The sequence below is a fragment of the Pan troglodytes genome, chromosome 12 (genome assembly GCF_028858775.2).
Source record: "Pan troglodytes isolate AG18354 chromosome 12, NHGRI_mPanTro3-v2.0_pri, whole genome shotgun sequence".
Lineage (NCBI taxonomy): Eukaryota > Metazoa > Chordata > Mammalia > Primates > Hominidae > Pan > Pan troglodytes.
Window position 1 is genome coordinate 35,926,614 of NC_072410.2, and position 20,866 is coordinate 35,947,479.

The following is a 20,866-nucleotide window of genomic DNA, read 5'->3' on the forward strand; positions in this document are numbered from 1 at the left end:
GGAGGCTGAGGTGGGAGGATCACTTGAGCCCAGGAGGCTGAGGCTGCAGTGTGCCAGGATCGTACCACTGCACTCCAGCCTAGGTGACAGAGCGAGACCTTTCTCAAAAAAAAGAAAAACATGCTAAAAACTACATATCTACCAGTGAAATAGATGAGAATACATCCATGCAAGGTAATAAATGACATTAAAATAATGCTGTGCAAGAATGTTTAATAAGTGGAAAGATGTTCACAATGCATTATTAAATTTAAAAAGCAGATTATCAAACGTTAGATATTCTATGAACCCAGCCCTCGGCAGAAGAGGAGAGAAATTATCTGTGTGTAAGAAACATGTGTTAAATGTCATGGGGGAATGACAGCCGGTGGTGTGGAGGTAAAAGATTTACCGAAACAGTTGCAGGTAAAAGAAGGCAGAAGATTTATTAGAAAATACATTGCCAGAGGGACAATAGGCAGGCAGCAGAGAGAAACTGACTGCAAGGAGACAAAGGCTTGCTGGCGATTTTACAGGGTAGCGTTTATGCCATCTGTTGAAGAGGGCTTTGTGTAGTATTAATAACGCCAAGGTTGCAGTGAGCTAACTTGCACGTGTCTGGTGAGAGTTACTTGCTCAGGAGGGCTGTGTGTCCTGGACCATAAAGAAAGGCAGACTTGTTGCTTATCTGCTTTCTCTTTTTATTTTCCCTTGCTCCCACCCGCCTGACTCCCCCCAGCCTGACTCCTTTTTCCCTAATTAGGAATCCACAGTAAACAAAATATTCAGAAAGATCATATGCCAGCCAGGCGCGGTGGCTCACGCCTGTAATTCCAGCACTTTGAGAGGCCGAGGCAGGCAGATCACGAGGTCAGGAGATGAAGACCATCCTTGCCAATGTGGTGAAACCCTGTCTCTACTAAAATACAAAAAATTAGCCGGGCATGGTGGCATGCACCTGTAGTCCCAGCTACTCAGGAGGCTGAGGCTGAGGCGGGGGAAATCGCTTAAACCCAGGAGGCGGAGCTTGCAGTGACCTAAGATCACGCCACTGCACTCCAGCCTGGGCAACAGAGCAAGACTCCGTCTCAAAAAAAAAAAAAAAAAAAAAAAAAAAAGTAAAGAGCATATGCCAAAATGGTAACTCCAAATGTGACAGGGGTTGGTGCGGGGCAGATTACAAGTGATCTTTATCGTCTTGTTTATGCATGTGCAGTACTTCCATCTGTGTATTACACTGACAGCCAGGCAAAACAACAATGCAATCTCCATTTTGAAAAAAAAAAAAGAGTGTGTATGTATATATGGAGAAGATATAATGACAAGAAACAAATTACTGTTTTTAAAAAGTGATGAAGAGTTATTAGAGCAACTAGAGTAGGACCCCATTTTTAAGAGAGTAAAGGAATCCAGAAGATAATAAAGTAGAGGTTGCTGGTTGCATCTTTGGAGGTAGGCCCATATGAATACTTTATTTTCCTCTTCTCTTTGCTTTTCTGTGTTTCTTAGATTTTTCCTTAAAAAGGCACATGATTTTGATAATAAGAAAATTATGTATTTTAGGCTGTACCTATTTAAAACCTACTTGCACAGAACTTCACACTTAACACATTGGCTGTGAATATCATAGGCTGGCCATCTCTAGCTGCTCCCAGGGTTTCACTTCTCAGTGGCCAGAGCCACTCAAAGGGCCCCTTAACTTCAGAAGTGAGATTGTCAACAGCATCTCCTAGAGCTGGAAAACCTCCTCTGAAGGGGAAACAAATCATCATCATCAAATAACAAAAATTTTTAAAAATTAAAATTTTCCAAAATATAAATGAGATTATCTACTTTATATATCTACATTAAAAACTTCTCTGTGGGTCCAGACACACACACACACACACACACACACACACACAAATTCTAGTTATTTGTAGAGAAGTTTTGCCCACATTTGATCTCACTAAAAGTTTAAAGTGACCAGATGATCCATATTTTTACATGTTGTTTATTGACATTCACCCCCACTTGCCAGCCACCATCTTCATTTATTAAGCATTTGTTATTAAGCTTTTGGTACTGTTCCATTTACCTGCATTACGTCAATTAACTGCTTATGCAAGTACATACTCTTGCCATTTTATAAGCAGGTCACTAAGCCTAAACTCAGTCAAGTCACCAGGCAGGAAAGCAACACTATAAGGATAGGACTTTACTCAAATAGTGTAGACCACCCACTGATACCTGGTGAGATGTCCTTGCCCCATCCCCCAGCACACGGGAACAAGAGCCAAGGCAGTTCAACTTCAGGTCCTGCACAAGTTTTCCTAGTCTCATCTATAAAGCCCCAGAGTTCATGATCACTGCATATAAGCTATGAGTTCTTCCTCTACTTTTGTTGTGGGTGAAACAGCAGCAAACTGCAATTAAAATTCAAAAATCTTTGCAACTAGCAAAATCTGATCCATTAGTCCAGAGCTGTAGATCTCTATGTTGCAAAAACAATTTAAAGTCTACCTTATTCAGCTTCCAAAATAAAACGTGAACACCCTTTACAGCAACCCTGCCCCATATTTGTCTACCCCACATTTTTTTTTTTTTTTTTTGAGATAGGGTCTTGCTCTGTGACCCAGGCTGGAGTGCAGTGGTGCCCTCTCGGCTCACTGCAATCTCTGCCTCCTGGGCTCCAGTGATCCTCCCACTTAGCTCCCGAGTAGCTGGGACCACAGGCACATGCCACCATGCCTGGCTAATTTTTTGAACTTTTGTGGAGATGGGGTTTCACCATGTTGGCCAGGCTGGTCTCAATCTGGGCTCAAGCAATCCACCCACCTCAGTCTACCAATCTGTTGGGATTACAGGCATTAGCCACCACACCAGGCCCCCAGCCCACATTTAACTACCTCTCGTGACATAAAACCCGAACTCTCAGGGCAAGCCAATTCATGTTTAACTCTACCAGAAGGTTTTTTTTTTTTTTTTAACTCAAAAGAAGTCCTTGCAAGCTTCCAAGAATCACTCAAAAACAAGTCTACTCAGTGGCTTACACTTGACCACAGTCTTAGCTGATGAACCAAGATGAACTCTTTGCTGCCACAAAATCCACAGGCAGCCAGGCACGGTGGCTCATGCCTGTAATCCTCACACTCTGGGAGGCCGAGGCGAGTGGATCACCTGAGGTCAGGAGTTGGAGACCAGCCTGGCCAACATGGTGAAACCCTCTCTCTACTAAAAATACAAAAATTGCTGGGTGTGGTGGCAGGTGCCTATAATTCCAGCTACTCAGGAGACTGAAGCAGGAGAATCGCTTGAACCCGAGAGGCAGAGGTTGCAGTGAGCCGAGATCGTGCCACTGCACTCCAGCCTGGGTGACAGAGTGAGACCCCGTCTCAAAAAAAAAAAAAAAACAAGAAATTCACAGTCATGTCTACATGTGTGAACCACAGCCAATTCCAGTGCCCACTGTAATTCCACCCCTTTCGATCCTGCTAAGGAAGCCTCCCACAGTGTACTTGGGCGAGAGCGACACTGTCGTCTACAGGAATAACCTTGAACCTGTTCTACTTCTTAAAAATGAAGTGAACATTTTTAGTAGCCACGCTTCACACCCAGCAGCGGCACAGTAAGGTATCTATGCAGGCAGGATTAAGATGGTCGTTAGGGTTCTTTCCAAGTGATGGGGCTCAGGTGATGCACCCAAGTCCATGGCCACCCTTCCTGGGTCACCACCTCTCCCATAGGTCTTTTGTTCTCCTGGCCCCAAACCTCCACTGCTTTCTACATTGTCAGAATCGATTGGTGGTTCCTGTTTCCTTCTCACTTACCGACCTGCACATGTCACAGATTCTCAGCATATTCCATTTGCAAGAAAGCCACTGTTTTAGAGTGGCTCTCTGTTTTGTTTTGATTGTTGAGAGGAGCTCGTGGGCATTATTGCTGCATCACCCGCCACACAACTGGGGAGGTGTCACCGGCTAAACAAAAGGCAGGGGTGACAGCTCCTCACCCCTGTGGCCCAGATGGACTCCTCTGAAAACCGGGGCAGAGCTAGGAAGACAATACAGACTCTCATGTTGCCTGCACAGAGCTCCCCACAAGACCACACTTCCTCCCGGGCTTTGAAGGGTACATCAATATAAGACAAATGATACGTTCTAAAAAACCGCCTGCAAACACGGGCACCTGAGCCTGCTTGGTCTGCAAATGTTTCAAGGCTCAGGGAGGCTGTCATGGATGTTCTCCCCCCGAGAGCTCCGGTGGCGGAGGTCTGCACATTCAGGTAGGAGCTCCTGTTCATGTCCGAATGGCGCCCCTGTCTCCTCCTGGTGCTCTTTGGGGCAGCTGACACCATGTTGAGCATGCAGCCTGTTACAGTCAGGTAGGGCAATAAAGAGTGGAGTGGCGGGCAGGAGGTGAGGCACGGGCAGTGGCCCTTTCTGAGGGGCTCCCATGCCCCCCTTAGAGCCTGCTGTTCAGACTTGGAGGTGGCAGCGAAGAACGGGTCCCAACACTTATCTTTGCTCATGTTGCCGCTGCATGCAGTTTCTGTTGGCTTCTTCGGAGAGGTGTCTAGTGCAGTTATCACCCATAGGAGCCTGAGCTGGCTGGAGCTCTGGGACATTCACCTGGTTCAGTCTTTTCCCACCTGAGAGGTGCCTGGGTGCTGCCTGCCAGGGCAGCCGTTGTCTGATTCCAGCGTGATCACAGCAACCGCAAGCCAGCCACAAGCCTCTGTCTTTGTGTGCCTGGGGTTTACTGCGACCGTTGGGGATTCAAATGGGGTCAGATTGAAATGGGCAAAGAATCCTCTGAAGCCTGGACTCTTTCCCAAGGAAGTCAAAGGGAATGGCCAAGGAGGGGTTGGGGGATCCTGGAGGAGGGTGATCCTCACCCTCCACTCCCACAGCCCCCATAGCCCCCCAGTAGGGGGGAGTCAGACAGAGCTGCCACCATCCCCGGGACCACCTGCACACCTGCCCCTTTTATGTGGGGACGTTATGTAGGGCGGCCCCTCTCCAACCCCAGCAGCACACCCCCCACACCGACACCCAAGCTGCGTGGGACAGAACCAACAAGTTCACTTACCAAGGCAGATGCACCCATCACCCCTGCTCTTTTCCCAGCCTCCTCATGTGCCAGAGATGCCTTAGGAGCTGTGGAGGAAACTCCAGGGCCCATATAAATTGCTTAGAGCTTTGGAACCCACGCAAGAGATCCATCCTCAGGAAATACTAATCTGTGCCATCATCATTATTTATTGGCATTAGTTATGTGTTCTAGAAATAACAATAGAACAACCTAAGTGGTTGACTATAAAGAGGAGTTTCAATAAGCTGTGGTCATTTACTTGGTATACAAGTATTCAAACCTTAAAAACGGTGGTTCTAAAGATTCTGGAAGCGATTCAGGGAAGGTTTATGCAATGAAGTAAAGGAAAAGCAGGATGTAGCACTGTGTTTATAGTAAGCAAGGTCGAGACAAGGCCTTGGGACAGAAGCACAAGAAAGCATCCCTGAGTGTGCTCTGGAGGTACTAGAACCTTCTTTCCACCTCTGATGGTGAGCTCTCCTCCCCTTCCCTCCACCACAAGGCCTCCCTCTCTCTTCCCTGACCCAGGGCACTGATGAAAAGCCCCCTCCCCACAGGACCCCAGGAAGGGAATGGGTTGCAGGTTTGTGCAGGGGGAGGCTTTTTCTCTTTTCATCTGCTCATTCAGTCACAGATTTACTCTTCATTCCCTTAGCTGCTCTTTGGCCTGGAGCACGTGGCTTCTTGTCCTTTGGCCTCCTAAAAATTAGAGGTAACAATTGCTTTCCTGTTGTATGTCCAGCACAACAGACACTGCACACACAGCCACCCAGCCCTGCACAAAGATGCAGAACAAAGTGGGGGTTTCAGGCTGATTTGGCCACTTCCAGCTGTGAGCAAAGCAGCATTGATCTGAGCCTCAGCCTTGCTATCTGAGAAATGGAGCACCTCACAGTACCTGGCCCAGAAGGTCACATAGGTAAAAGTGTGGCAGAGGTTGTGCCCTCCATGAAGCATTGGCACTTGTTCCTCAGTGTTGACTGCAATCAGCTACAGCCCAGGGCCTCCTTCCCTGCTCTCAGGCCAGGCAGGGAGAAGAGGGTCCCTGCTCCAGCTCCCTGCTGCATCTAGAATGCACTCCAGCTCTCCCCAGTGCTGAGGCCTGCCATCTCCCTGCGTGTCCCCCAGCATACACACACACACACACACACACACACACACACATGCTGTACAAAGGCCCTTCCGTCCTCCAGCTCTGTGCCCCTCCTCTCTCTGCCTGGACCCCCTAGGGCTCCTCCTCAGTCTTCTCCAGGACCACTCCCCATCATCCTACAAACATGCAGCCTGTCCAGGAGGCCCCGGGGCGGTCTCTGTCACTGCACTTACAGCACTTCTCACTCTCCGTCATTCTTTCTTCTCTGTGTTTTTCTTTGTTATCTCTGTCCACTACACCGTCCCCTTGAGAGACCACATGTGCTTCTTGAGCGTTGCTTAAACCCTGCCTCGAACAGTGCCCGGCATACATGTGTGGGTGCACAGTCAATATCAAATCAATGAGCAAATGAACATTATGTTTACAATGAAAACAAATCAGGGCCTTGGTCCTTATCCTCAGAGAGCTTTTTATAATGATTGTGCAGGCCGAGCCTGGTGGCTCGCTTTGTAATCTCAGCACTTTGAAAGGCTGAAGTAGGAGGATCCCTTGGGCCTAGGAGTTTGAGACCAGCCTGGGCAACATAGTAAGACCTCATCTCTACAAAAAATTAAAAAATTAGCCGGGCACCGTGGTGGGTGCCTGTAGTCCCAAATACTCGGGAGTCTGAGATGTGAAGATCACTTGAGCCCAGGAGGTCAAGGCTACAGTGAGCCATGATCGTGCCACTGCAAACACCAACCAGCCTGGGTGACAGAGTGAGACTGTCTCAAAAAAATTAATTTAAAATTTTTTTTTAAGTTTTAAAAAATGATTGTGCAAAAAGGTAAATACAGTATGATTCTACTTGTAGGAGGTACCAAGAGTGGTGTCTCTGAATTCGTCAGAGAAACTGAAAATATCATAGCGGTTACCTGGAACTGTGGGAGGGGGAATGGGGAGTTGGTGCTTAGTGGGTACAGAGTTTTAGTTTAGGAAGATGAAAAAGTTCTGTGGATGCATGGTGGTAATGATTGCACAAAAATATAAATATACTTAATGCCAGTGGAGTGTATACTTAGAAATGACTAAAATGGTAAATTTATGTTATGCATACGTTTTGCCACAATTTTAAAAATAGCTTTTAAAAAATGGTTGTAGAGAAAGATATAAACACATTAAACAACTGCAGAATGATGAGACAACATATGAGTAAGTGGCACCAACAACATGAGACAAGAAGTGACACATACTGCTTGATTCTGGCTCCCAAAAAGTCCAGTGCTGAAGGCCATCCCTGGAGTGGAGTGTGGCTTTGCACTGAGCATTGCTCTCTGGGAAGGGAAGTGAGTTATTTTTAAGCTTTCCATTTGTAAAGGTGATATAACTGCAGGAATACACATTGTAAAAATTAGCCACTAGAAACAACAGCAAGGGAAACGCATCTTGGTGTATTTTCTTCTAATGTTTTAAAAACATTTTTTACATTTTACATAGTTATAATCATGCTGAATGTATGTTTATATCAAGCATGCTGTCTGCGTTTTCCTTGTCAGCCTTTCCATAGGTTTCGTGATTCTAAAACATCATCATGTTAATGCCTAAAATTATATTGAATGCATTATCATTGTTTACTTAAATATTGCTTTATTTCTGAACATTTCCATTGCTTTTAACATTTAACATCTCTGTTCATACTCTATTGTGCCAAGACTAAGATTACATCCACTGGAGAAATGTTCCAGAATGGACTACTGAATATACAGGTATAAACATTTTGATAGCTTCTGATATTGCTTTCTGAGGTCATCATGACTCTTACCTGAAACAGATATCATCTTTTTTTTTTTCCTGCTGGGGTATAAGTGGAAAACACATTTTCAGCACTGATATAATTTTGTGTTAGAAGATTGCAGCACTTTAAAACTCTTTTTCCCAAGAGCTAAAGGAGAGTTGATGCTATAAATATGGCAGGAACTCAAAACCCTGGGTACAGTCCCTGGTTCATCTCTGCCCTATGACTGGGGCAAGTCAGGGCAGGACTATTGGGAGCTGCAATCCAAGCACAGAGTTGCTCGGAGTTGCAGAAGGAGAAGCCACAGGGCAGACATACAATACAGAACCTGAAAGAAGTGCCCAAGCCTGCGCCAGCCCTTCAAAATCAGAGAAGAGCGGGCCTCGAAAAGGCAAAGAAAGAAAGAAGGCAGAACGAGCTGGAGCGAAGGAATTAACCAGGGGAAAGAGAAGGGTGGAGGAAGCAGGGGGCTCGGAACATTCCCTTTGGAGAGGACTGGGTTTGTGGGGGCTTTCCCCTGCTGCAGCGGGGCTCTTTGCTAAAAGTGAAACTGTGATTTTCGGAGGGTTCTGAAGGCGTTCACCTAGGGAAGGAAAATGTTCCATTTGGGGGTCCACAATGGGTTAAAAACAATGCCTCTGCCTGCTCTCAGTTATGGAGGCCCCCGAGTGTCTTCAGTCAACTCTGGGTGGTTCTGAGGCTACAGCAACACCCGAACTCGGCCTGTGCCCCAACTCGGCCCAGGGCCTGAAGGAGCCCCAGTGTGATCTTAACTCAAGTGTGCCCGCAGGACAAGGCCCCATGTTGCTTCCCCGCCACAATACAACGAAGAACAAAGCTCCCGTCTGCTGAGTGCCTCACAGGCGCCAGCACTGTGCTGGGAGTTGTGCGTTCTTTTTCCTGTTGCTTTCTTAACCGCAGAATGAGGTGGATATTAGCAACTCCTTTAGCAGGGCTCAATGGCATCTTAGAAATCACACATTTGATAAATCCGAAAGCTAGGATTCACCCCAGGCGGCCTCACTCCAACGCCTTGAGAATTGAAGGAGCAGCAGGCTTCATGAGTTTGATGAAAAACTTGGGAGAAGGCCAGTGTAACCTAATAAAAAGTCAAAGTTATTGGATTATTTGAAAAAAAAAAAAGTAAAGTTGATCCTTTCAAGAGTACCTATATAAAAAGAGCACGTATATTCAAAGCCAGCTACACCGCCTGTGGTTCAGAAGTGGGGAGTTGGGTCAGAAAAGGTGGGACAGACAGGATGGCTCAGTAATTAGGGCTGGCACACAGCAGATCTGGGCTACCTGTGTGACTCTGAGCAAGTGAATTAACCTCTCTGAACCTTGAATATAAAACAAGAATAATGATAATATCTACCTCACACATGAGCATTAATAAAATAGTGCTTGCAGAGTGCATGGCACATACTACTCAGTCAATGGTAGCTGCTAGCATTGTTATCTTAATGATCACTGTTATTACATTATATTCTAGTTATTTTTTATATTTTTGAGACTAGCCTAAATCTCACCACTCAGGCTGCAGAAAGGATGTTTCACTAACCTTGGAAATTCCAGCATAGACAAACCTCAGAGATATCTCAGGTTCAGTTCCAGACCACCACAATAAAGCAAATATCACAATAAAGCCAGTTACATTCATTTTTTGGTTTCCCAGTGTACATAAAAGTTATGTTTACCCTATAAGGTAGTCTACTAAGTGTACAAAGACATTATGTCTGAAAAAAAAAGTACATGTCTTAATCAAAAAATAATTTATTACCAAATACATGCTAAAATCACCTGAGCTTTCAGTGAGTCATAATTTTTTTGCTGATGGAGGGCATCTTGCCTTGATGTCAATGGCTGCTGACTGATCAGAATGGTGGTTGCCAAAGGCTGGCGTGGCTGTGCCAATTTCGTAAAATAGGACAACAACAAATCTTGCCACATTGATTGACTCTTCCTTTCACAAAAGATTTATCTGTAGCATGCAATGCTGTTTGATAGCATTTTACCTACAGTAGAACAGCATTCAAAATTGGAGTCACTCCTCTCAAATACTGACGCCTCTTTCTCAACTAAGTTTATGTAACATTCTCTATCTTCTGTTGTCATTTCAACAATGTTCACACCATCTTCACCAGGAGTAGATTCCATTTCAAGAAACCACTTTCTTTGCTCATCAGAGAGAATAAACTCCTCATGTGTTAAGTTTGATCACGGGATTGCAACAATTCAGCCACGTCTTCAGACTCCACTTCTGTTTCTAGTTCTCTTGCTATTTCTACCATACTTGCAGTTACTTCCTCCACTGAAGTCTTGAACTCCTCCAACTCATCCAGGAGAATTGGAATCACCTGCTTCCACACTCCTCCTAATGTTGGTATTTATACCTGCTCCCATGAATCACAAATGTTCTTTGTTGCATCTAGAATGGTGAATCCTTTCCAGAAGGTTTCGCCCAGATCTATCAGAGGAATCATCATCTGTGGCAGCTCTAGCCTTACAAAATGTATTTCTTAATAAGAATTGAAAGTCAAAATTACTCCTTGGTCCATGTAAAATCAATGTTGTTTTACCAGTCATGAAAAACAATATTAATCTCCTTGTACATCTCCATCAGATCTCTTGGGTGACCAGGCACATTTTCAATGAGCAGTAATATTTTGAAAGGAATCTTTTTTCCTGAGTGAGTCTCAACAGTGGGCTTTAAATATTCAGTAAACCATGCTCTAAACAGATGTGCTGTCATCCAGGCTTTGCTATTCCATTTACAGAGTATAAGTAGAGTAGACTTAGCATAATTCTTAAGGGACTTAGGGTTTTTAGAATGGTAAATGAGCATTGGCTTCAACTTAAAGTCACCAGCTGCATTAGCCCCTAACAAGAGAGGCAGGCTGTCCTTTGAAGCCAGGCATTGACTTCTCTCTAGCTATGAAAGACCTAGTAGCATCTTCTTCCAATATAAGGCTGTTTTGTCTACATTGAAAATCTGTTGTTTAGTGTAGCCACCTTTGTCAATAATCTTAGAAAGATCTTTTGGATAACCTGCTGTGCTGCAGCACCTATTAGTTTCTATATTAGCACCTGCTTCTTCACGTTGCATTTTGATGTTAAGGAGATGGTATCTTCCCTTAAACCACTTGAATCAACCAACCTCTCCCAGCTTCAAACTTTTCTTCTGCAGCTTCCTCACCACTTCAGCTTTCATAAAATTTAAGAGAGTTGGGACTTTGCTCTGGATTAGGCTTTTGCTTAAGGGAATTTTGTGGCTGTTCCGATTTACCCAGACCACTAAAACTCTCTCCATATCAGCAATAAGGCTATTTCGTTTTCTTATCATTCATGTGCTCACTGGATTAGTACTTTTAATTTCCTTCAGGAACTTTTTCTCTACCTTCTCAACTTGGCTAATTATTTGACACAAGAGACCTAGCTTTCAGCCTATCTCCACTTTCAACATCCCTTCCTCACTAAACTTAATCATTTCTAGCTTTTGATTTAAAGTGAGAGATGCGCAATTCTTCCTTTCCCTTGAACACTTAGAAGCCATTGTAGGGTTATTAATTGGCCTGATTTTTATATTTTTGTGGCTCAGGGCATGGGGGGCCTAAGGAGAAGGAGATACAGAATGGCTGGTCATGGAGCAGTCAGAACACACCCAACATTTATGGATCAAGTTCACTGTCATAAATGGGCATGGTTCATGGTGCCCTAAAACAATTAAAATAGTAACATCAAAAATAACTGATTACGGTCACCAGAACAGACACAATAATAATGAAAAAGTTTGAGGTATTGCAAGAATTATTAAAAGGTGATCCAGAGGCACAAAGTCAACACATGCTATTGAAAAACAGCATTGATAGATTTGCTCCAGGCAGGGTTGCCACAAACTTTCAATTTGCTAAAAATACAACATCCGTGCAGCACAATAAAAAAATAAAGTGCAATAAGATGAGGTATGCCTGTACTTTAAACAGTGCCTGGAACACAGCAGGTACTCATTACATACAGTTACTCTGTTAATTATGAATATATACTTTATTTATTTTTATTTATTTATTTATTTTGAGATGGAGTCTCGCTCTGTCACCCACACTGAAGTGCAGTGGTACAGTCTCGGCTCACAGCAACCTCCATCTCCCAGTTCAAGCAATTCTCCTGCCTCAGCCTCCTGAGCAGCTGGGACCACAGGTGCCCGCCACCACGCCCGGCTAATTTTTATATTTTTAGTAGAAACAGGGTTTCACCATGTTGGCCAGGCTGGTCTCGAACTCCTGAACTCAGGTGATCTACCCATCTTGGCCTCCCAAAGTGCTGGGATTACAGGCATAAGCCACTGCACCCAGCCAGTGAATATATATTTTTAATATGTAATTACCTTCTCCCATGAATTATGAATTATGCCAAATATAAAGAAAACTACTGAAGGTAACATACTAGCTTCAAGTTTATTTAGCAAATTAGCAGATTTGCTAAATAAATCTGTCAGATTTAGCAAATTTAACTTTTGCCAAATTTGCTTCAGTCTTTTATTTCAAGCAATAAAATGTTTGTGTTGAGACCCCTTCTTCACCCCTATTCCATCCTCCATACTGCATACCCTATCTTGAAATTTGTGGGTTCTGCCTCCAGGCTTTTTTTATACTTGTGATTCTCTTATTATGTAAGTATCTATAAACAATGACATAATAATGAATAATATATGGCATGTGCTTTTATTTTTTATAAATAATGTCAGAGTGTACATGCACTTTTAAAATTTGCTTATTTCATTCAACATATTTTTGAGATTTACCTGTGTTGATGCCTGTGGATCTAGTTCATTTATTGTGTCATATTTTATTAATGTATTACAATTTTATTCATTCCCCTATTAGATATTAGTTTATAATTATTATTACAATTTTCCAATTTCTGTTGTTTGTGCTTCTGTGAACACTCTTATACATCAAAACTTCTCTGAGCAATGAATCTGGAAGTGGAAGTTCTGGGGCCAGAGCATCTTCATTTTTAATAGATATTTTTACTAGATATCCCAAATTATCTCCACTGCAGTTGTAACAATTTACATCCCCATCAACATTGCATCACAGTTATTTGGTCATATCCTCCCTCATGCTTGATGTTATTGGTCTTGTTCATTTTGCTAATTTGAATATAAAATGATATTGGTTGTTTTCATTTGCATCTCACTGATTCAAGTAATGTTTGGCATCTTTTTATTTGGATATTGGCTTGGTCACGTACTTTGCCCATTTTTAATTCTGCTGTCTTTAACTTATTACTTTGTGAGAGTCTGATATGTTATGGATAAAGATCTTCTGTTGCTTTTATGCACTGCAAATATCTTCTACGAATTTGAGACTTGTCCTTTAACTTTGTATTGGTTTTTGCCCTGCATACTTTAAACAAATGTTCGAATGGTAACATCACACTTTTATGGCTTGTCCTTTTATATTTTGACCAAGAAATTCTGTGCCTTATCATGTCTCTGTCTTAAAAACACATTTTTTAAAAAAGTTTTGAAACTTTGCTTTTCATATTTATTCTATCTGGAGTATACATTTGTGAATGGTTTGAGATAGAGTTCAAGTTTTACGTTTTTCCCACATGGGAAGCCAATGTCACAGCACTAATGATCGAATCCTTTACCCACGGGAGTGCCCAGCCATCTCCAACATGTTCACATCTGTATTTTCTAGGCCCCCTACTCTCTTTCATTGTTCTATTTGTGTTTAAATTACTAGAGTTTATAAATCATGATATGTGGAATAATGGGTCCCCCCCCTTACCCTTCAGCAAAATTATTCAGCTATTTTTGGCCCTTTATACTTCCATATGAATTTGATAATCAGCTTGTGAGCAAAATCTGGTTGGCATTTTGAATGCACTGGATCTGTAGATGAACTGGGGAAAACTTACATCTTCCTGAAGTTGAGTCTTCATGTCCATTATAAAGTACCCCGGAGGAGAAGTTTCCATCAGAATAAATTCTCTAACATTTGTGACCGTCTTGTCTTCCAACCTGTGATGACAAGAGCCACCCTACCTTACTACTCTCCTGAGAGAAATTTTTTAAGCATGGGGACGTCTCTGAAGTCTCCTGCAGCTGTCGACCCATACATCCTTGATTCCAAATGGCAGAAAACTAATTTGCAGGTCAGACACTATTGAAATTCACCTTGATTAACCATGGCAATAAAATTGACAGTGATGCCCAAGAGGGAAGGATAAAACCCTCACCCGCTTTCCCAAATGATATTAACTTTGAGGAATAACTGAGCAGGTAATTCTCTGTGTGTGGTTTCCTCTTTCTGAGAAGAAATCACAAGAAACAGAAACCGAGTTTTCTGGCTTTGAGATCCTGAATCAAATGTGGTTGGATCCTGTGGTAACCCTAGGCCTATCAAGTGCTATATGCCTGGCTCTTTCTGTGTTGAATTTGACACAACATCTGACTCGACTGAGTCACAGAAAAAAATCAGTCATTACTTAATAAGTAACCAACACCTTGACTTGGTGCATGTATTGAGACTCTCTTGTTTTTCTTTTTGCAAGGCCTCAAGGGGAAGGTATATCAGGAATCTTTGTCCCCCGATGCCTGCATGGATACTACAGCAATACTACAACCTCACAGAAGCTGCTTAACCCATGGATCCTGAAAATCATAGGCAAGAAGCACAGGTCCTGATGAGTGGATCTTTACTACTTTTACCAGATTCCTCCCTCGTTCAGAGGGATCCTCCCACACACCCAGCAGAGACTTCTCTGCCACCATCAACCCCCCCAGTCATAGGGGGCTCAAGTTCTGCCCTGGTGAGCTGTGGCCCCCATCCTTGTGAACCCCAAAGTGTCCCCCTTGTGGAACCAAATGTATCCATCTTGAATAAATTTGCCCCAAATCCTAAAGACCGGGAAAAGGGAACCATTGAGCTTGGCAAGTACTGGGGAATATCTTTGCTTCCTGCATCTCTATCACCAGATCACCATGAGTATGGACCACCCATTTCAGAACAGCCGCCAAATGCTGAGGTTAGAGAGGGTTACTTATGTCAGGCAGATGTTCTTTCCTTGTGAAGGAAAGCATTTTTAAGCTTCTTTGATTTTTAAAAATTTATTTTTATTTATTTATTTATATATTTTTGAGACGGAGTCTCGCTGTCACCCAGGCTGGAGTGCAGGGACTCGATCTCGGCTCACTACAATCTCTGCCTCCTGGGTTCAAGTGATTCTCCTGCCTCTGCCTGCTGGGACTACAGGCACATGCCACCACACATGGTTAATTTTTGTATTTTTAGTAGAGACGGGGTTTCACCATGTTTGGCCAGGTTGGTCTCGAACTCTTGACCTCAGGTGATTCAACCACCTCGGCCTCCCAAAGTGCTGGAATTACAGGCATGAACCACCCAGGCCCGGCCTACTTTTAATTTATTTTTTATTTTTGAGACAAGGTCTCACTCTGTCACCCAGGCTGGAGTGCAGTGGTGCAATCACGGCTCACTCTAGCGTTGACCTCCCAGGCTCAGGCGATTCTTCCACCTCAGCCTCCTGGGTAGCTGAGACTACAGGTGCACACCACCACACCTGGCAAATTTTTGTATTTATTGTAGACACGGTGTCTCCTTATGTTGCCCAGGCTGGCCTTGAGCTCCTGGGCTCAAGCAAACTGCCTGCCTCAGCCTCCCAAAATGTTGGGATTATAGGCATGAGCACCATGCCCAGCCCTTTCTTTCTTTCTTTTTTTTTTTTTGAGACAGAGTCTCGCTCTGTTGCGCAGGCTGGAGTGCGGTGGTGTGATCTTGGCTCACTGCAAACTCCACCTTCCCGGGTTCAAGCAATTCTTCCACCTCAGCCTCCCCAGTAGCTGGGATTACAGGTGCCTGGCATCATGCCTGGCTAAATTTTGTATCTTTGTAGAGACAGGGTTTCACCATGTTGGCCAGTCTGGTCTTAAATAAGTTGTGCGTGTGTGTGTGTGTGTGTGTGTGTGTGTGTGTGTTTAAAGCTTACAAATACATGAATATAAGTTTTGTCAGAAAAAATATAATTAATATTTCTTTGCTTTCCCAAATCTGCCATCAGTTTGTAAAAACACACAGTTTATATAAACCTAGAGATTTTTCTCTGCATTTAGACACACGTTTTTCTGTGAATTTAGACATTCACACACACACACACACACACACACACACGATTTTTACCTAAAAGAGTTATAATATATATATTGGTCTGCAACTAGCTTTTTTTACTTGACAATATATGTCAGAATTTGCTATATTCCAGGACATATAGATGTATTGGCTTACGTTTGACTGCCTCCTGGTATTCCTGTAGGTCGGTGAACCACAATTTAAATTCCTATTGCCCCATTGATGAAGACTGGGTTTTCCCACTTTAAAGGCAGTGCTGCATGAACACCTTCACACCTGCCTTATTATGCACAGGTATGAGGAAGTATATTTTGCTGCACACAGAGGTAGACATGATACTGGTTGAGAGCTCAGGCAATCTTTGGGAAAACGTTGATAAACAGTCATTACAATGGACGGGACAGGGGAAAGAAGAGACAAAAAAACAACTGTAACAAACAGAAAACAGTTACGAACATAGTAGATACTAATCCAACTATATCAATAACCACTTTCAATGTGAATGGTCTAAATATATCCAAGTAAAAGACAGAGATTGTCAGAGTAGTAAAAAAGCAAGGCCTAACCATATGCTGTCCACAAGAAACCCACCTTAAATGTAAGACTCAGATGGGTTATAAGGAATAGAGAAAGATATATCTTGTTAACACTATCAAAAGAAAGCTGGAGTAGCTAATTTCAGACAAAGCAGACTTTATAGCAAGGAAAATCATCAGGGATAAAGAAGGACATTACATAATATTAAAAGGGTCAATTCTCCAAGAAGACAAAACAATCCTTAACATGCATACATGTATTAGCAAAGCATCAAAATACCTGAGAGAAAAAATGATAGGTATGCAAGGAAAAATACACAAAGTCACTATTATAGTTGGATATTTCAATACTTCTCTCTCAATAATTGATAAATCTAGCAGGTAGAAAGTCAGTAATGATTTAATTGACCTCAACAGCACTCTCAACCAGTTTGATCTAATTGACATTTATAGAATACTCTATCCAACAACAAAATACATATTCTTCCAAGTTCACATGGAACATTTACCAAAAGAGATTGCATTATTTCCCATAAAACACACTTTAACAAACTGAAATGAACAGAAATCATATAAAGTATGCTGTCAGACCACAACAGAATTAAACTAGAAATTAATAACAAAAAGAGAGCTGAAAAGTCTCCAAATATTTGAAGATTAAACAACATGCTTCTAAATAACACATGGGTCAAAGAAGACATCTCAAGAGATATTTTAAAATATTTTGAACTAAATGAAAATGCAACTTCTCAAAATTCATGGGATGCAGCAATGCAGTACTTCGAGGGAAACTTATAGCATTAAATACACATATTTTGAAAAGAGATCTAAAATTGACCATCTAAAATTCCACCTTAGGAAACAAGAGAAGGAAGAGCAATACAAGCCTAAAGCAAGCAGAAGAATAAAAATAATAAAAATTAGAGAAATCAATGAAACTGAAAACAGGAAACAATAGAGAAAATAAAACAAAAGCTGTTTCTTTGAAAAGATCAATAAAATTGGTAAACCTCTAGTCAATGTAACCAAGAAAAAAAGAGAGAAGGCAAAAATTACTCATATCAGAAACAAAAGAGAGATCATCACTATGGATCTCACAGATAATAAAAGGATACCGAAGGAATATTACAAATGAATGGGGCTGCTTGTGTATGGCAAGCTCATTCCTTTTCTTTCTTACCCTGAAAGAAGGCAAAGGGTCCTAACTCTCCATACTACTTTCCCTTCCTCACCACCCCACTCCCTTTCTCTGATGGAAATTGAGACATGAATCTATCAATCCCAGGAAAATCATGTAATCTCACTGGGCATTATTTTTCCCCATATTTTAGCCAAAATATGCTAAAATCTCACTACTCAAAAAAAAATGGTTAAAGAAGTTTCCCAAATTGCATAAGCTTTAGGCCCCATAGGAACTCTATCTGCTTTGTTTGCCACACTGAAATTTCTGCTAAGATCCAGGGGGAGCAGGGGCAGTCAGGGTGAATTTGAGGCATCTGTTTGGTGTGCCGGAGTTTTTCTTTTTCAATAAGGTGTTTTGTGGTAGAAGAAATAGCAATGTAATTCCTACAGTGTTAAGAGCTGAAAGACATTAACCTCCTTCAGTTAAAAGTTAGAAAACAGAAGCACAAAAGGACAAGAACAGACAATCCACACACAAAAAAGAAAATTCAAGTGATTACAGATCTACAGAAAAACCGTCAACCGCAATAAAAATCAAAGGAGATTGTAAAAATTATCCCACTTCTTGCTTCTCCCAAAATAACACTGATGCATGTACACACACACACACACACACACGCACACACTCCACACATACTAAGTCCTCACTTAACATCATGTATAGGTTCTTGGAAACTGTGATTTTAAGCAAAATAACATACAGCAGATCCTCAAAAAGTATTTTTTCATTCAATGTTGTTTTGTTACAATGTTGATTGAAAAACTGGTTTTATTATATGTTGTTTGGCTTAAAGTTGCAGTTTCCAAGAACCTATGGATGACAGTGAAGACTTACTATATGCGTGTGTCTGTGTGTATGTGTGTGTGTGTGTGTGTGTGTGTGTAATTTTTTTTTAATTCCTGGGGCTGACCAGGGGTTAGTGAAAGAAGAACTCTGATGCAGCCAACAGTATACATCTGTCAAATCTTTAAAAGGCCAACTTGCCTTTAAGAGCCATTTCCTTCTAAAAATTCAAACCAAGAAAATAATTCAAATGCACAAAAAGATATATAAGCCAAAATGTTTCTTTGTTTATTACTTTAACAGCCATGTGGTTTTTATACTCCATAACATCACTTTAAAATATATAATGCACAAACTGTTAGAAATATAAACAAGAGGCCGGGCGCGGTGGCTCACGCCTGTAATCCCAGCACTTGGGAGGCCGGGGTGGGCGGATCAAGAGGTCAGGAGATGCAGACCATCCTGGCTAACACGGTGAAACCCCGTCTCTACTAAAAAATACAAAAAATTAGCCGGGCGTGGTGGTGGGCGCCAGTAACCACAGCTACTCGGGAGGCTGAGGCAGGAGAATGGCGTGAACCCGGGAGGCGGAGCTTGCAGTGAGCCGAGACCATGCCACTGCACTCCAGCCTGGGTGACAGAGCGAGACTCCGTCTCAAAATAAATAAATAAATAAATAAATAAATAAATATAAAGAAGAAATAGTAAATCCACAAACACATTTGAAAAACTTACAGCTCTTTCAGAAATTAGATCAAGTAGATAAAAATTTAAAAAGACATAGCAGATATGGATAATACATTTTACAAAGCTTGATCTAATATAAAGAATTTTGTGCCCCATCATTTATACAAAACTGTGCCTAAACTTATTTACGAAATCAACCATCAATCAAAAACTTCAATTTCAAAAAGCATAAATACAGCCACATTCTCAGACCACAGAGCAATAAAAATTATAAACCAAGGAAGGGGGAAAAAAATATATCCACTTAAAAATTTGTTATCACCTTTTAAGAACTGTTATGATAACTAAGAAACAAAAATTGAAATTATACACTATTTAGAAATTACTGTATCATAATTTTAAAAGTACACACGACCTTAATGTCTAATTAATTGTGCAAAGTATGAGTGGAATATTATGCAGATATCAGATAAGATTCATGAAGAACGTGTTATAAAAGAAATTGGCTGAAATAAAATTTTTATGGAACTTTATGATTAAAAAATTTTTAAAGCAGGCTGGAGACCTGAATAGGAAATATGATGACAGTGATGGAAAAAAATTAAAAATATATAAGCATAGAATAAAAACAAAGCAAATGCAAAACAATATACCAAAATGTTAGGAGTGACTATAATTCCACATTGGCACTATAAGCCATTATTTTTGTTTTGTTCTGTTTTCTATTCTCCAAAATATTTTTAACCTAAAAAAGACAGCAAAAGTGAGGCAGAGAGGAATTTAGGGACTTGCTAAAGTCACAAATTCAAAGCACGGCCCAGGCCACCCCCAGCTTCCATTGCTGTGTCTAATCAACCCGGGACTTCAGTAAACAACAACAACAACAACAAACGAGGATTCACATCACCAGGAGAGAAACGGGCTCGGCCTAAGGACTTGGTGGTAGCTGGCAGCAGGACACGCTTCGACTAAGGGGCTCTGGTTCCAAGCACCCCCAGAGCCAGCGCAGGAGAGGACCTTCCAGGTAAACTAAAACCAAGAGCGGAATGAAATCGGTGAATAAGCCAAACGAACCTCAGAGGGACCTTGGCACCCGCACCCCCGCCCCGCACCTTAGTTCTGCGAGCCTTTCCCCGTCTCCAGCGCGGGCAAGGCTGTCAGATCCTCACGCCAACCCTTCTCTGCACCGCGACCTCAGTGTCCTGCGCGGGACATCAGAGGCCGGACGCTCCACCTGCCCCAGGTCACGCCCCGAGCCCCCAAGCCCATCTCCTTCCTGCCGGGTGCTCACCTCTTCCTCCCTGCGGGCCCAGGGCCTTCTTGAGGGGCTGCGGATGCGAATGAGCCAGCGAAGGGCCGCCCGCGGCCCCTCGGCACCTCTGCCCAGCCGTCCCGACCAGGGGACCAGCTCAGCCCCGGTCGGGGCCCCGGCACCCAGGACCGCTCAGGATCTCCAGTCCAGTCCCTTCGCACTTTCTGACGGGGAAGGAGAGTTGGGAGAACGAGACTCTCAAGTCTGGGGACTTCTACCCACCATTAAAGCTTTGACATTCTGGCCATTTCTTTCTTTTTAAAAAATTATTATTTTTTTTTATTTTGAGA

General features: G+C 42.5%; 1 protein-coding gene across 2 annotated transcripts in view; it reads left to right on the forward strand.

Annotated features, from left to right (window-relative positions):
* CD8B (CD8 subunit beta) overlaps positions 1 to 14,853 on the forward strand; it is a 46,520-nt gene extending 31,667 nt beyond the window's left edge. Inside the window, exon 6 of one of the 2 annotated variants that reach the window (XM_009442805.4) lies at positions 14,484 to 14,851. In XM_009442805.4, the coding sequence (XP_009441080.2) occupies positions 14,484 to 14,616 (133 nt within the window). In that variant the 3' untranslated portion in view covers positions 14,617 to 14,851. Of the gene's footprint in view, positions 1 to 14,483 lie in introns of both variants that reach the window. The other variant, XM_009442808.4, reaches the window with a different exon arrangement.
* The last annotated feature ends 6,013 nt before the right edge of the window (positions 14,854 to 20,866 follow it).